Below are 17,365 nucleotides of genomic sequence, written 5' to 3'. Positions count from 1 at the left end.
AGCATAATGGCGCAGCATCGGCCGACCGACAACACGATCTCTTTAGCCTCCTTTCCTTTGGCCAGAAAAGCGTGCGGTTGTGCAATCCGAGCCGCAGGAAAAAAGGATTGCATCACCGAGAGCGCCAAAGGTGGAGCTTCGGTGAGATTTCGATGGAAGTGTGTGAATGTGTGTGTGATTGGGGATTTTTAAAGCTTATTCATCTATTCACCCCTTGGGGTTATGTTCCATCTTTTGCGTGTCATATTTGTCTGACCGAACAAGGACAGATTACTAGATTGATAATAAATGTTTGGACTGCATCAGGAAGATAGAACGCCAAAAGTGTTCCAGTTTTCATGTTATCTTCTTATTGCAATTAACAAACAATGAAAATTCATGTTTCAAACTTATTTTTTCGGATCACTACTTTGTTTCATATTTCTTTAAAATTCATATTGTAAAAAAAAGTTCAACATACGCAAGCATGCTACTCAAGAATGAAATATATTCACAATTGCAACACTCGCATATGTGCATCAGTCGACGCCAAACGATCCGCAAATCAAATTGGGTAACAAAAGGGGCGAAGAACTTGCAGAAGCGAAACCCTCACATCGCACAACCTACATTGCAACCAAGGGCACCATGCTAACCTTTCCAGCACCTAGACAAACATCGCGAACCTCATCTCGCGCTGGAAGCTGCAAGTTCGCAAGCCCCCGAAAGAAACGAACCCCAAACGAACAACTCGCCCGGCGGCAAATAATGCATTCTCCTACGAAATGCAAAGAACGGAAGAATGGGGCTCGAGCTGAGCCACGATTGGAGTGGCTCACTCTCACTCTCTGTTTTCCCTCCCATCACCCCCGCTGGGGAGGAACTGTTCGGAATCAACGAGGCATGAAACTGCACTACCTCCCGAGCGGCACCCACCCTGTTCCATTCCTCCCTGCTCGTCTGGCTCCCAGTTGCACTCATCTCCTTCCGCGTGATGGTGCAACGATGCAGGTGGGCGTTTTTGCACCGTTTAAGTCCACCCGTGATGCCTCCGTGGAGTAGCGCGGGAAAAACGAATGTCTCGGTGTCCGAAGGGTGGCACTCACGGAAGATGCAGCAGCCGACGTGACGAGGGAAGGATGAGGAGAAAGGGTAGCGCCTAGGCTAGCGGAAAGAGAAAACAGCAACAAAAACACCCAACGGAGCAATGCCATGCAGCGAGAGGTGCACGACCGAGCCGCAGAAACGAAAACCGAAAAACGCTCCCCCAACAACATCTTTATCCGGTCCGGATCGAACGAATGGTTGGTGTGGATGCAGGAGAGGGAAATGGTATCCCATCCGTGACTTCGGTATATAAAGACCTATCACTAGGGCAGATCGTATGCAGTGTATTGTTCACTTTCTATCCTCGAACAAGTGGCATTTGTAGCGACACGGAGTTTTTGTGTTTATAATTGGTGCATATTCGGTTGTTCTGTGCAAAGCATTACAAAGTGATCCACTAGAATTGTGTTCAGTTGTTGCAACAGTAGTCGCATAAAATGAAGCTTTTGGTGAGTGTCGAAAGTGTGCGTTAAGCGTGTGGTTTATTTCCATCATTTGAACAAGTGTATTTGATGTAGCAGCACATGAAAACAAAGCAAAGCCTTTCAGAAAGATATAAAATCCGTTATACAGTGTTGTTGTATATTTTATCCCGAATCTTTTATTGGCATTTAGCTTTTAGTAAAATTTTGGAATACTGGTATCCATATAATCGTATTGGTTTATAAATATTCTAGGAGTTAGTGCTAAAGCATGGTTTGAGAAAATCGATTAATTTTTTTCATCCTTTTAAACGTGCAATGTTTAACGATCCAAATTTGTTAAGTTAGTGCCTTTAATATTAATAAAATTTAAACCAGCTTTTCCTTCTTATCCCCCTTGTTTAGATTGTTCTAGCGTTAGTTGCATCCGTCTACGGACTTCCACAGCACGAACACCACGATCACCATGAGCACCACGAGTCGACCACGTTCATACCTATCCTGAAGTACGACAAACAGCAAGGAGAGGATGGCAGCTATAAAACTATGTAAGTGCACTGATTTCAGGAAAAACGCCAGCTTGTAGGATGTGCGGAAGATGTCAATAACCATCGACTGTCCGACTCTCGTTATATTACAGCTACCAAACTGGCAACAACATTGTCCACGAAGAATCTGGCTACTTGAAAGAGGCCTCCGAAGACCATCCGAACGGTATACTGGTGCAGCAAGGGGCCTACTCTTATGAGGCTCCCAATGGAGAAATCATTCAGGTGCAATACACAGCCGACGAAAATGGATTCCGAGTGGAGAGCGATAGCCTGCCGCAGCCACCGGCAATCCCAGAGGCCATTCAGGCGGGTCTGAAAGAAATCTATAAGGGCATTGAGCGCCGCGAGCAGGAAAAAAGAAGCAATCCCAACTACGCAGAAGACGAAGCGAAGCGCGCAGAGCTGGATTACCACGGCCAGTACTATCACCAGTAGGGTGGGCATCGGTGGCTTCAATGAAGATCCTTCCGCTAGTTTTTATCTGCATATCATATTTATGATACATAATTTAAGCCGAAGCTCGTGTTGAAAGTTCGTTCAACGCAACGTCACGATATTCATGACAAACTTCTCTACACCAACAACTCGCGTTTGCGAAATGAGACCAACATAGACTGTGATTACATGAATACTTCGAACGCAAATGTTATTGAGCTTTTTTGTCTGTTTTAAATAAAATAATTAACAAAAACAAATTTCTTGTCTAGCTATGGGATTTTGGGAAATGGCAATTTAAAGAATGCCAATTATGGAACAGCTGTTGTGGTAGTATTCGCAGTGTCGGAAGAGCTCCTGCACACTCCTGAGGTAAAATACGTTCCCCTAGAACATCCCTGAGGTGTACTTCATTTGCAACATTTTGGCTGAAATAAAAAAGTCTTCAAACCCTATGCCGAAAATGGTCAAAATTTAATCATTTAACCAATAGGTTACGAAATACCAGTATTTAAAGGATTTCTATTTTGTGAAGTGAAGCAACAGTTTTTCTTCTTGGCATAAAGACCGTGTTGGTCATGCCTGCCCGTTAAGGGCTTAATAGACTTTTTCCCTACGTGTACTGACTATCCAGTCCACTCGTACAGGTGAGGGTCCGGTCTCGGTTGGGATTCAAGTGGGCCCAGGCGCTCATGGGCCGATTTTCTAACCGACGCTACCCCTCAAGAGTCTTAAACTCAAATACACTTAAGTATGAAACACAATTTATAATGAATCTAACAACAGAACATTAGAATTGTACTCTACCGACTTTGAATTATAGACTATATGTACATTATTTCAACCAACAAGTGTACTTGGTTAAAAGACAGCAGCATAAGAACAAAAGCATGAACGCAAGCTAATAAAAAATGATTATTTTTACATATATTTTGTTCTGCCTTGTTTTGCCTAGCGTAGAGTTCGAGCTTTTTCGCGCATAGTTTTAAAAAACTCTAGCCCTCCAAAACCATTCCATTTCAACAGCTATTTCAAATTGTAACCAAGATGCTTGAAGCTTGTTCAACTAACCCTGGGCGGAAGGTAAATATTTCGATGCGATGACAGCTCGTTCCGACCTCGCACTTCGTCTGTCACATGATGTAAAAAAAAGTGAGGTTTCTGTTTGGCGCACATGCGATCAAACGTTGACGTCGTCGCCGTCCGCGTTTGCTCGCTTAGTGCTAGTAACCGTTTTACCTTACATAATATGAAAGAACTTGACCCACATCCTTGCGCCAACTACCTGCAGTATACACCATGTTGTTGCTGACGAAAGCATCCGTTTCCTGCCTGTTGAAGCACGGTCCTTCTTCGGTGTGTCCAGTGTCCTGTGGTGTACGCTTCCTTAGTCCAAATGCCCCCGCCACCGCCGTGTCGGCCGTGTCCGCGCTCGGCAAAACCCCCGTCGAGGTGTTGCAAGAGAAGCTCGAGCATGGCGAAATTCAACCCGACCCCCACCAGCATCGACTCACGGAGGCACTGCAGGTAGTGTATGATAGTATTAAAACGTACAGCCCGCCTAAACCGAGCACTGGCTTAGGGAAATGGTTCAGCTTTGGCAAACCCCAGAAGGTCGACGCACCCAAAGGACTCTACATTTACGGCAGCGTTGGCGGGGGGAAAACGATGCTAATGGATATGTTCTACGATTGCTGTGCGGTGAGTGAAAGGAAACATCTGGTACCATTAAAAGCAACGTAATCCAAGGTGGTCCCTCCCATGGGGGAAATATGCTCGTTCTAGATTGATCGAAAACGTCGAGTGCACTTCAATTCGTTTATGACAGATGTGCATACGAAAATACACGATATCAAGTCCAAACACGTCCGCGACGCTAGCAACAGTAAACCGCAACCCTTCGACCCAATTAAACCGGTGGCCGAGCTGATAACCGAGGATTCATGGTTGATTTGCTTCGATGAATTTCAGGTAAGCGCATCGTAGTAGCCGAATGCCCCACGCGCATCAGCTGACTGTGATTAATCTCTGCTTATCGCATTGTTTGTTTTTTTTCGTTCCTCCTGGCCCAAACGACACGCTCCAACCTTACCTCCTAGGTCACAGACATAGCGGACGCCATGATCTTGAAGCGGCTATTCACTTATCTCTTCAATAACGGCGTGATTGTGGTAGCCACCAGTAACCGTGCCCCCGACGATCTCTACAAAAACGGACTACAGCGAAGCAACTTCGTGCCGTTCATTGGCGTACTAAAGCATCACTGCAACGTGGTGACGCTCGATAGTGGGGTCGATTACCGGACGGCGGCACTGAAGGGGGAAAGTAAACACTACTTCGAGTAAGCGCCATAACAACACCCCCGCGCTGACCTTGAACGTGATTGTAATGTAGTATTGTTTTTCTCGTTTTTTTGTTTTGTTAACCTCGTAGTAAATCACAAGGAGATGCCAACGACTCAATGGACAAACTGTTCAAAGTGCTTTGTTCCCAGGAGAATGATATGATACGACCAAAAACCTTTACGCACTTTGGAAGGAACATTACTTTTGCTAAAACCTGCGGCCAGGTGCTGGATAGCACATTTGAAGAACTCTGTGATAGGGTGAGACCATTCTTTTACACTTATTCTGAATCATTTCTAAGTCAGTACGCTTTTCCGTCTTTCCTTAGCCTCACGGTGCTAGCGATTTCCTTCAAATTTCACAATTCTTTCACACGGTCCTCATACGAGATGTCCCGCAACTAAACTTAAAGCTAAAATCCCAAACTAGAAGATTTATTACGCTAATTGATACGTTGTATGACAGCCGCGTTAGGGTAAGTTTAACGTTAAGAGCCATGTGTTTGGTCGAAGCTTCACCGAGTGTTATTTTCTCTTGCGATTGTAGCTAGTCGTATCGGCGGATGTACCGTACAAGTTTCTATTTTCTAACGAAAAACCAGACGATATGCACACCTCCGATGAGCATCGAATGCTGATGGACGATCTGAAAATCACCAAAGAATCGTCGGACGCTAGCTCGAATATTTTCACCGGTGAGGAAGAGGCTTTCGCTTTTGAGCGAACCGTATCACGGCTGGCGGAAATGCAGTCCGCCGAATACTGGACGCTGTGGGAGAAGCATCGCTAGAACTAGAAACAATGTCCTATGCGATAAAGGAAGTAACAGAGCAGCACGATACTATTCAAGATATGTATGTACTTAACTTTGCCTTAGTCAGTTGAATGTACATACAAGATATAATTGTAAATTTAGCTACCAACAAATTGAATGTGAAATAAATTATTTTATTTATGTTTTGCCTTGACTGCAATTGTCCAAACGTGTTTTGACTGTGATTTGAACTTACTTGATTATTTCTTTTCTGAAAAAATGCAATGAGTTGCGATAAAAAGTGCTGATCTGCAACAGTTTTGCAACTAGACTAATTGAATTTAGTTCAAATTTATTTAAAGAAATAAATTCAAACTAAACTTAATAATACAATTGCATTTAATTCCTTTCAGCTACCGCTGCAATCGTGCTTTAAAACATCGAACGAGACTTAAAACATCGCCCAAGGCTTTTGACCAATATCAACGGAAAAGAGGTCGCAGCATACCATGCAACGAACCAAAAGCCGTGGGAAAATGCTTGACAGTTAGTTGAAATTTTGTTTACCTCTCACGAGTATCCAGAAAAGTGAGGTGAAACTGCAAATTTGGTATGTTTCATCAACAGAGCAAGCAACTGAAGCATTCGGAATATGTTCTGTAGGAAGGCTGCTCATGAGGCACACCAACACACTTAATTTCGGCAATCATAGCGAGCAAAATGATCCATTTCCCATGACTTCACACAGTGATCTATATTTTCCAGTTACATATTTCGCAAAGATTTTTGTGAAGATCTCCCACAAGTGTGCAAGTATATTTGTAAACACTTTTTAAACCAAGTGTCACAAAAATGGCGGAGCAGAAAATAGCTTTGACCCGACCTGTCTTTGAATTGATCTTGCTTTTGACGTGGATTTTGTTTATGTGTCAACAATATCGTCTGTTCAAAAGCACTTCAATTTAGTTCAATTTTTGTTCTACCGACTCTACAGGTTTCGTCACATTCCCTTTTCAAACATCAGGGTAGCTGTAACAAACAACGTAAGGTACAATCAGAGGGAAATATGCCGGAAGATAAATATTCCATTCTTCTACCAACATACAATGAACGAGAAAACCTGCCGATTATCATTTGGCTGATCGTGAAGTACATGCAAGAAGCGTAAGTATAAATTAATTAGTGACAAAAATATTCAGTATAGAGCGATCTTAACATGTTTTTTTTACAGGAAAATTAACTACGAAGTCATCGTCATAGACGATGGCAGCCCGGACGGAACACTGGAAGTTGCAAAGCAGTTGCAAAAAATCTACGGTGAAAACCGTATCCTGCTCCGTCCACGAGCGGCCAAACTAGGACTTGGGACGGCCTACATTCATGGCATAGAGCACGCCACTGGGGATTACATCATTATCATGGATGCTGACCTGAGCCATCACGTACGTTCCTTTCCATCGATACCGGTCGGGACCATCCGTCGAAGATGAAAACCGGTTTCTTATGTCGTTTTTTTTCTTTGTAGCCTAAATTCATTCCACAATTCATCGAGCTGAGAAAGCAGGGCGACTACGATATAGTATCCGGCACGCGCTACAAGGGTGACGGTGGTGTGTATGGATGGGATTTTAAGAGGAAACTCATTTCCCGTGGTGCCAATTTCCTCTCGCAGCTATTGCTGAGACCGAACGCTTCGGATCTAACCGGATCGTTCCGATTGTACCGCAAGGACGTGCTTAAGGAATTGATTTCGCGTTGCACCTCAAAGGGATACGTCTTCCAGATGGAGATGATAGTGCGGGCGCGCCAGCTGAACTACACAATCGGCGAGGTCCCAATATCGTTCGTAGATCGCGTGTACGGACAGTCCAAACTCGGTGGATCGGAAATTGTGCAATTCGCGAAAAACTTACTCTACCTGTTCGCTACAACGTAGGCTTGCGTTTGTTTGGTTACGGGATTGTTCCCCCATTGTCATCGTTGTATGGACTATACATTAAACACCGTCATATTTTAACTTTCAATTACCGTGTTTCCACCGTTCGTTTCTCTACACCGTGACAAGCTAACTCGATTTTTACAAATACATTCCTTCTGATTAGACGGCCCCGAGGCGTTCGATTTAATGATGGGAGGCATCGCTGGCGGATGATTTCCCGTACTGCTTCTCCCACCACGCAACGTACTCCTCCTTGCGCTTTTCGCGGCGCGCAAAGTAATCGGGGAACTGCGCCTTTTCCAGCGGGTGCCAGTAGTCGAGGACCCAATCTGGGGGAATCACTTCGCGCTCGAATGCCACACCACCCGGAGACATCGGGACTGTAACGAGTGAATGGGATTACATTTGTAAATGCTTTCTTCTCAAGGGACCTGTGCACTTTACGGTGCATGTGCTTACACTTCTTCGGTTGGTAGTGCTGTTTTTCGAATAATTCCTTCTCCCCGTCAGCTACCAGCTGAGCTACCTTTGCCGGGTCCTTCTCGCTTTTGTGCTGATCGAAGCGTGCACGCATCAGGGTAGCCTGGTAGCGGAAAATGTGTCTACAAGCAAACGGAAAGAGTTGTGATTCCAATTGTTTTGATACAGCACCAAGCAGTAAAGTACTACACTGCTCGACGACACAAATTACATAAGCAACACAGCGTACTCAATCCGTCCTGTTTGGGCTGTTTTCGCTGATTTACCTTCGGTCATACCACGATTCCAGGTTGCGTAGAGACTTTTTGTACAACGAGCAGACTCGCCGGGTGTGGGCAAGTGCCGCAGCAGTCGTTGCGGACATTTTCCTCGAAGAGTTTGCACGATTATTGACTACTTCGAAAGACCAGATGTTTTGCTTTGAAGATCGAAGTAGTGTTGGCAGAATCGGGATTCGGAAGACTCGAAGATTCGATTCCTGAACGGATTCTAAAGATTCGAATTCCATTTGACAGATTCTAAAGATTCGAATCCCATCTGACAGATTCTAAAGATTTAGAGCCCCGCTACACGAGCATCAAACTCAAAAAGTTTTTGACGGAGGCCGAAAAGTTTATGTCAAAAACTTTTCAGCTCTGTGAGCTGAAAACTGCACCCGCAAAGTTTTTGGCAGCTAACCGCAAACTCAAATGCGCCAGAAGAAGAAGACGTAAAAGAAATAAATGTCAACATAACAAATCTCAAAAACAAAATTTAGAAAAGGTTAGAAAATCGGCCCATGAGCGCCGGGACTCACCACCTCGTGGGTTCGAATCCCAACCGAGACCGGACCTTCCCCTGTACGAGAGGACTGACTATCCACGTACAACAGGGAAATAAGTCTCGTAAGCCCTTAACGGGTAGGCATGACCAAGAGGTCGTTACGCCAAGAAGAAGATGTAAAATCGGCATTAGCTGAGCATGTATGATATGACGGATTGGGATTCGGATTCGAAGACCCGGAATTTGAATCGAATGATTCGAATCCCTGTAGGATTCAATTTCCCCATCACTTTAGCGGATGGTCGATGTTTTGACATTTACACCCAGTAGTGCAGGGCTGCTTCTGTAGCAACGTCGACCAAAAAGAACTTTTCAAAAAAGGATAAATATTTTCCGTTTTATTTGGAACAATAATGGATTCACGAATTCTTCAAATAAGAGGTATATTAAACTATATTGAAAGATCACTTGGACAAAGACTGTTATCAACGTAATATTATTTAAAAACATGCTTAGGTAAAAAATAAATTTATTTACAGTTACCGCCAATTCACGCCTACCGTCTGAGACTTCGGGATTTACTTTAGGCAAAAACGACAGAGGATGCGAGGGTATTTAGTAATCAGCATAAAACCATTTTATTTTCTTTAAAATGAAAAAAATATCGCTAAGTCTTTATTTTACAATTTTACATCTTATCTCTTTTAAAGCCTCCATGATCCTTACATTAGTGGACAAAAACCCGCGTATTGTAAATTATACTTAACCGTTATAATTATGTTAGCTACCTTATCATAAACGATCAACACATTCCTGCTCGGCATAACTGACCTATTAAATCGCAACCGTATGCGCAATTTTTCTTGTTTGTTGTATAACAATCAATAAAGCTGCGGCATCGCAATTAAAACCCTTACAAACGTGCGGACATGATGGTCCTCACCAGGTTCACGCTAATTAAATCATGTATCCTGCCTGTGCCCATAAATACAACCGGTTTGATATGATATTCGGCAGAATTACACTTTGAACTTAATCAAGAAATGGTGAGATAAATTTCGCAACCCACCACAGCACATCCGCACGCAATGCGTTACAATTGGCCAGTAGCGTCTACATGTATGCTTGCGTAATCATTAATGAAGCAATTCAATTACTTCAATATAAAATCACAACCTTTAAATTAAAAGAAGAAGATGCCATAAAGAAAGAGCAACTCTACGTACGAGCAAGATTGGAATAGAACAGTGTTTTTGAATGTATGTCTTGCTACAATAGATTGAGTCCTACAGCGCTCAACGAATTGCTGTTCGTTGGGGCAAATGCTCAATTATAATAATTTTGGAGCACAAAACGGTCAGTAAAGTAGGAAATCATTTGAAAATTTGCAGTTAATTTTGAGACAAACGTATTTTAGATTACATTTCCTGCGCAAGTTTGCAAAAGCTTTCATTTCTGGAAGCTATTCCCTGAATATTTTATTGAGGCTCGATTTGCTTTCTTCTATCCGTCCTACACGAAATGACATCCAACGAAGAACGATATATGTTTATATTACCCTTTATCATTACATGGAAAATGTGTTCTTCATTGTACTCGTTGTAATTTTGGCCTCTGATTTGAAATTATCGCTAGAAAAAAAAAACGGTGGAGCAGATTCTTTGGGTCAGGGCTGAGTTTATATTGCACATCAGTTGTCGTCCACCGTTAATAAACCGTCATTTCATTCTTGATTAATGGGTACAAGAAGTTCACGCTTACTGACCTTTCCCATTTCCATCGCTATTTAAATATCTACTTTGCAAATATGAATATTTCTAGGAAGGTAACAAATGATAATAAATGTGAAAATTGTACTCTTAGATCCAATCTTTTCACAAAACCGTAGGTGGCTCTGTACCATCCTGAGCTGAAGTAGATAAATTTCAAATTATATGGAATCCGATTTACGGGAGTATGTGCTATCTGAGCTTCGTAGGATCTTATGGCACTAATCAGAAGCGGCGTGCATGATAAACCTGCAGCCACTCTATATGAGCTAGTGGGGGGTTGGGTCGTCCCGAAACAATAGGCTCAGAGAAAAGCGCACGTCAGTACGAGAAACAGCACGCTGACAGGGAAGATAATGTAAATCCCCATCCGTGGATGGCACGTGGATACCAGCAGCGTAATGTCGTCCTCCTCGTGCTCGATACCGTCCCGTGTTGGCACCTCCACGATCACCCGCTCGTTCGACCAAAATTTGATCGGAAACGAGCACTGGGTCGAGTTGATGCAGGCCTTCGTGTCGGAGATGTTCGAGTACTGGAACGTCGGCTTGTAGATGTCGAACATCGCATGGATGTCGTTCTGCACGTAGTCGTTGTCGCTGTAGAAGATGTAGTAGTAGTACCCATCCGACAACACCTCGTGCTTGGTGACGGTATGCGAGGCACCCTCTAGGTACTTTACGCTCTGGCATGATTTAGTCGCATTGAAGCTGTGCGCAAGCAGAATGTCGCCGTCGTAGCACGAAAGTAGACTATTCTCGAAGCTCGACACCGAGTCGGACGTGTTGTTCGAGTAGTTCATCGCCGTACCACCGTGATTGATCGCGCGATCGTACACCAGATCACGTCGTCGACGTCGCTTCCGGCGCTTATTGTTTGGCTGCTGCTCGGACCGTTCCACACTTTCCGGCTGGACTATGTCGGCCCCTTCTCCAGCATGCTGCCGGTGGCCGGTTTTATTGTGGTTGTGCCGTCTCCGGTGCAAACTCCCGCTGTCAACCGACGCTACCTCGTCGTCTGCTGGACCCGCTTCGGTGGCCCGAAAATTCCGATACTTTTTCACCAGGTTCTCCGTGGTGCTCGTTGGCACTTCCGTCGTCGTGGTTGTTGTAGTCGTCGACGTCGTAGTTGTGGCGTCGAGTGACGGGTGAACATTTTTCGTCGTAACCGATACTGGGCGTCCCATACGCTTGGTAGTTCCATGATGATGCTTATGAGTGGATGAAGCATGGGCCGCTGTTGTGCGCTTATTTTTATCCAGCTCATTGATGCTACTCCCACCCGTATGGTGTCGGTCAACTTTCGACCCGTGTGATCGATCCACCACCGGTGCGGATTTAACTGGAGGCGTTTGATCGTCTGTTAAATCTTCACCACCTGCAAAGCGAAGACAGAAGAAACATTTAATTAATAACTCAACTTCAACTTCCTCGATGTTTAGAACACCAACCATGATTCCCTCCAACCGGTAACCCATCATCGCTCCTCATCTCGCCCGAGTACGCGATAAACTCTGCGGCCGACTCGAACGTGACCAGCACCTGGCCGTGCTCCTTGTTGAGATAGTTATCGATTTTATTGAGGTTGTGCTCGAGCAATCCGCAAGTGCGGAGGTTTCGTTCGCCTTTCACCACGAGGATGCGTGATCCGTCGTAGCGCGAGCAAACCCGCAGTTCGACCGTGGCTCCCTTCAGCAGATAGAATCCCCAGTACTCGAGCGTGTCGTCTGGCAGCGACATGGACTTTTTCAGCCGAATGTGTTTCCGGTTCTTGGACACCTCCGGCTCGTGGTCGAGCTGGAACGCGTTAAATGTGCTGTTCATCTGGAGCGTGTGCTTCTGGCAGAACACGGACGAGATTCCATCGCGGATCTCGATGATGTCCGATTCGGCGATCGGATACACGACGTCCGCGAAGACCGTGTGCCGCAGGTAGAGCGGTAAGATGATCAGTGAAGCGGGTAGAACCGCCGTCAGAATGCAGAACGCAATGACGCGCTTGACGCCGTGCATGCTTTTAGACTCTGTTTAGGGGTAGGAGAGAATGAAAAAAAAACTTATTAGAAAACCAATATAATACAAATATTTTTCCTTAAATTGTTCTACAATTTATCCAACACTCGAAACAAACAGTTAAAATTACAAAGAAACAGTTAACCTATTTTTAAATGTTTGAATGTTATTGTACTACAGATACGATAAGTATATTAGACTACTCGACCATGTCGTCACCTTTATTCCATTCTTTGCATCTGTTATTAGCAAATTAACGATGGCCTTAATGCGTTTCATTATTTCGGCAGCTAAAATCTTCCATTCGCCTAATAATACCGTATTGGGAAAAGTTATTATTACTCACCAAGGCTACCCATTTACGCCAATCTCATGAATCCGGTGTAATATTTGCAAAACATTCCGAATTCCTTATTGCTTGTTTCCCATGCCTCTTCAGTTACGACGCCATAACGGTGCAATTAGTAGCAAACGTTGACTAATCACTCCAAGAGGAAGGCACGGCTTCACCACGAGCCGATAAAGGCTCCTTTCTTCGCCCGACCACAAGACGGAGATCAAACATAGGAATCACATGCATGTGGTCAAAGCACGAAATCACGCCCTTATCATCGGTAGCAACGCAACTAGTAGACACTCTTTACACACGAGACACTTGGTGGCTCAATGTGTCTAATCTTACCAAAAGCCCAAAATAGGGGGGGACCTCATCAGTTCAACAGAATGATCATCGCGTGATGTCTGCTTCTTGGTGGACCCGAGAGCTCCGTTACGAGTGAAGAAGGTGATAAAACATTGAACGTGGCCCCCACACCGCAATGACCGTAGGTTAAGAGCTCCATATTAGTGCCCTGTCATTGCCTAAATTCCTTTAGAGAGTGAAGTTGCGATTGGACCAAGCTAAGCCATTCAGTGAATGAATGCTATCGGAGTACTGCTGTCGTTGAGAACTTTATCAAGAGTCATTCAGTGTGGACATAATTTCTCAAGTAGGTGAACTACTGTGAAAAGAGGATAGGCAACCAACGGACAAACAAAGTACGTGCATGAGGTTGTCCTGCGCCAAGGAAATCCAACAAGTGACTGGGAAGTATCTTGATTGACGGCAACAGGGAAGTGTGGAACTTACACCCACCGGTAACCTTTAACTATTGCACAATAACGAGTGGCTTCACAGGGTGAGCCTGCTCAAAGTGTTTGCTGCCAATTGTAATCAGAGACGTGATTTCAGGGTCCCGCGTTATGCAACTATGAAAATGTTTGAATTCAAATATTTAACTAACGTACACAAATATGGTAAATAATCTTGATTTTTTATAATTTTCAGCTTCAAAGTCTCGAGTTGCGATGAGACAAATAATCCCTACTATTTTAAAGGGCACGTGAAGCATTTTTTTTTTAATTTCAAATCGTAGTCTTACCGAGGAACCATAGCACAAGTGGAACATTGAGAAGAAATATCGATAGTCTTATATAACGTGAAGCTGATTGCTACCTGCATGCATCATAATTGGCTTCTTTGAAATTTGCTGGCTATACTCAGAAATGAAAAATTTACACTTTAGGTATACGAATTTTCTTTTCAAAAGCAAAACATTCTGCAAGTATTTTGTTTGAATCGTTCAAAGCTATTGGTTGTTTCGTTCGATTTCGGTTGTTGCTATTAAATTTTACTGTTGACTTCTTTTTTAACAGATTGCAAAGTATGTCTTGTTTTCAATAAACGGAACAAAGTGCCCAGGGTTAATGGGAACCCACCGAAAACAGCATTAGAAGGAAAGAAAATGAAACATTGCTGTTAACCTTACAAGCACACCGGGAAAAAATATTTTTTAAAAACACATAAAAAATCCAATCATACACCAGCAAAACATCAAAATACATGTATGTCTATCAGAATTGCAAATTGTTGATTCAGTCCGTTATCGACCATTTAGAAAGACAGACAAAAAAATCATAGGCATTTCTGACTTGTTTATCGCTTTCTTGCCAAAATTTTTCTGTCGCATCTAGGCCTTAGATACAGGCCCAATATAACATCATATCGCCTCCCGTTTACCTTGAACTTGCAATTGTTCCGTGCGGTTCGAATCGGCACCAGAATTACTTATTATTTATAGCTTGAACGGGTGCCAAATTATGAACCAACATGCAAATATACATTGTGAACATGCGGGATTGCATGCTGCTGGGTGCTTCTTATTTTCGTCCTAAAAATGGGGAATCGATTTAATTTCCCTAGTTCAATGTCAATAACAATCGTTGGTTCCTGTCTCGATACACTTTCTTCATCTACTGCTCGACTTTCTGGTCGCTTCATTTGCGAGGTCCATGTTTGAAGAACACGTACATCAAATGCTCGACCGAATAAACAAACCCCCAAGGAGGGTTGTTATTTATTGACCCAAACGCCTGTTTTTATCAGGTCTCCAAGCCGTCAACGAGAGTACTGAGGGCACGGCAAACGCCACGAAATGGATGAATGCTCAACAACAGGCAGATGTTTCTCGTCTTTACTCTCGTAAACAATGGTATCATTAGATTAATTCGTGGCTGAAGAAATATCCTACCCCGAAGGGTGGGCGCACGGCGGTGTCAATGAAACCGCACAGATCCGGGACGGATAGGAAACCCGGAATTGTCGGGCCAAACCGCGTGACCTGTGCTCGCTCTGGTGTGATCCGGTACGAGCTGACCTCGACCCGCGATACAGTAAGGAGTGCTTTCTACGATGGGTGCGAAGATGAACCGATATGGCGGTCGGAGTATGAGGCAACATGTCGCAGTTCAATTGCCGCCAACGGGGGGAGCCAACGCTAATCAACGGGGAGACACAGCCGAGTTTTATTTTTATCTTAGAGCACACGCTCGTTCGTTGTGCCCTGGTGCCGATGGTGGCCCAATGCATGTCCCACGCCATTGACTCATCCAGCTGCATGGCATCGGAATAGTCGAAATTTAATTAATTGAACGTGAAGGAATCAAGTTGCTACCAGCGCGATAACTAATTGGGTATTAATAATTGTAAATTAAATGGACAAATTAGTTTGAACAGCTTACAAAAACACGTGAGAAAAGAATACAAAAACCTACACCACACAAGGGGTTAATAGTGCTGTTAGAAATTTTATCGATAAACCAAACAAAATAATTCAATCGAGCGGATTTGATTTTGCTCACCGAAATCGTGCATCTTATCGAGGCAGCGTTTGTCTGCGACGATCAAGAGGAGTAACACTTTTTATGGGCGTTGATTTTAACTTTTTTCGAGAAACCCTGTGTAAGATGACTCCAACGGATGGCTTATGCCACTGAGACTGCACGTGGCGGCAGACCGCGACACCGCGGGGAGTACGGCTGAAGGTAAAAACAAGTTCCAAACAGGAATCGACGAACTGGAATAACCGCGATGCGGACACCCGGCTCCTAATACGCACGGGTTCAATATAAACGTGATAATAATTTCCTCTGGTCAGGACGATATCACGACCTTATCATCAACTATATCAGTCTTTTTATGGTCCAGAAAGACCGAACCAGAAGGGTGGAAGAGGCGGCACGTCTGGGGAAACGTTTGCTGAGAGGTGTGGCACCGCTGTTTGCATAATAAAAACGTGCCGAAGGATGTCGCAGGTTACTTTGGGAAATTTCAGAAAACAAGAACTACCTGTTTGTGATCGTTTTCAATCAATCGACGTGTTTCCTTTCTTTTTTGTGATGCTGCGCGATGAAATAAATGTGTCGCAGGAGTTTTGCGAGAATGTTCCGTGCAATGCTGATTACTTCCGGCGGCCACAGTGTTTTATGAGCTTAGGGAGCAAGTTTTCATATGTGTCGTTGGGAAATCCCTTCAACAACACCTTCCAAGTGCCGAGACACACATTCTTATCCGCTTCTTTGTGCAGCTGTGTTTCTCGTCGTTCTCGCTACCGCTTTGTCCCGTCGTCCGTCGAATTTGTCGCCGTGTATGCTGCTCTTTATCTCCTGACAAGCGGACACTTTCCACGGCCACGGTGTGTTGCACCATTTTACGATTGCCTTCCGATTTCCTAGCGCTCCCTAGTGGGCAGCTGTTTACCATTTCACGCATCCATCGGAAAAATGGTAGAAATTCTAGCACATGGTCGGCCACGAACCGAGCTACACATGAAACTTGATTACGATTCGTGCCTTGGCGAGAAAATGAAATAACACTACGCGGCCACACAGCACCCCGAGCGCGTGGTATATGCTCTGTTCACTGCCGCGACGGCACTGCGCATTGGTCACGTCGTTTTCGTCGTCGTCTCGCGGTGGATGGTATTGCGGGTTGTGCTGCTTTTGTTGTATTATTCAAAACAAACCCTACCACCCCGTATACCCCACCCTTGCACCACCCGCTATCAATCCATTCGTCTCTTTCAAGATAAATACACACTATATTTAATGATCTTGGTCTCTTTAAATGACAGATTGCGTGTGAAACAGCGTTATTCCGGGCAGAGGAACGCTGCACCCAGCTCCGGGAATTACCAATAGAGTGAATCCTTTTTAAAAATTCAGTTAATTTGTTGAGTGGAAAATGTATTTTTTATGGTTATTTTCCAGAAATTGATATTAGGCAAAAAGAAATGAAAATAAGTATAATTAATAATGAATTCAACAAAATTTTTTAAGGAAGAGAAGAAAAGCGGAATTGTATTTTACAGACTTAATTTTTAAACACCATCGATGCATTGTTGAACAAACAATAACGTTTGGGACAACGTTATCGAAACCTCTTTTAATAATTTAAACCTTTCATTATCGTTCAGCAGGATTTTGGACTCGTA

At 43.9% G+C, this 17,365-nt stretch overlaps 5 protein-coding genes across 5 annotated transcripts; 3 read left to right on the top strand and 2 right to left on the bottom strand.

Moving 5' to 3' along the window:
- The first annotated feature begins 1,523 nt into the window (after positions 1-1,523).
- On the top strand, positions 1,524-2,494 carry LOC131262250 (endocuticle structural glycoprotein ABD-4). The gene is made up of 3 exons (XM_058264214.1): positions 1,524-1,535; positions 1,914-2,056; positions 2,149-2,494. Exons 1-3 carry the CDS (start codon positions 1,524-1,526, stop codon positions 2,492-2,494), a joined length of 501 nt encoding a protein of 166 aa, XP_058120197.1.
- Positions 2,495-3,669: 1,175 nt separating this feature from the next.
- Positions 3,670-5,814, top strand: LOC131266291 (putative ATPase N2B). The gene is made up of 6 exons (XM_058268738.1): positions 3,670-4,195; positions 4,280-4,465; positions 4,594-4,835; positions 4,928-5,099; positions 5,168-5,314; positions 5,386-5,814. The coding sequence occupies exons 1-6, from the start codon at positions 3,794-3,796 to the stop codon at positions 5,626-5,628; spliced, it is 1,392 nt and encodes a 463-aa protein (XP_058124721.1). The 5' UTR covers positions 3,670-3,793; the 3' UTR covers positions 5,629-5,814.
- Positions 5,815-6,532: 718 nt separating this feature from the next.
- On the top strand, positions 6,533-7,614 carry LOC131262249 (dolichol-phosphate mannosyltransferase subunit 1). Its single transcript, XM_058264213.1, has 3 exons — positions 6,533-6,756; positions 6,824-7,034; positions 7,118-7,614. The coding sequence occupies exons 1-3, from the start codon at positions 6,659-6,661 to the stop codon at positions 7,526-7,528; spliced, it is 720 nt and encodes a 239-aa protein (XP_058120196.1). The 5' UTR covers positions 6,533-6,658; the 3' UTR covers positions 7,529-7,614.
- Positions 7,604-8,431, bottom strand: LOC131262251 (NADH dehydrogenase [ubiquinone] 1 beta subcomplex subunit 9). Its single transcript, XM_058264215.1, has 3 exons — positions 8,278-8,431; positions 7,991-8,133; positions 7,604-7,911 (listed from the first exon to the last, which is right to left on the bottom strand). Exons 1-3 carry the CDS (start codon positions 8,373-8,375, stop codon positions 7,715-7,717), a joined length of 438 nt encoding a protein of 145 aa, XP_058120198.1. The 5' UTR covers positions 8,376-8,431; the 3' UTR covers positions 7,604-7,714.
- A 989-nt stretch (positions 8,432-9,420) lies between these two features.
- Positions 9,421-16,732, bottom strand: LOC131267600 (uncharacterized). Its single transcript, XM_058270518.1, has 3 exons — positions 15,735-16,732; positions 11,993-12,565; positions 9,421-11,919 (listed from the first exon to the last, which is right to left on the bottom strand). Exons 1-3 carry the CDS (start codon positions 15,745-15,747, stop codon positions 10,847-10,849), a joined length of 1,659 nt encoding a protein of 552 aa, XP_058126501.1. The 5' UTR covers positions 15,748-16,732; the 3' UTR covers positions 9,421-10,846.
- Positions 16,733-17,365: the final 633 nt, after the last annotated feature.

Source organism: Anopheles coustani, chromosome 2 (genome assembly GCF_943734705.1).
Source record: "Anopheles coustani chromosome 2, idAnoCousDA_361_x.2, whole genome shotgun sequence".
Classification (NCBI taxonomy): domain Eukaryota; kingdom Metazoa; phylum Arthropoda; class Insecta; order Diptera; family Culicidae; genus Anopheles; species Anopheles coustani.
Note: the sequence above shows the minus strand (reverse complement) of the source record. Positions and strands in the feature narration are given on the sequence as shown.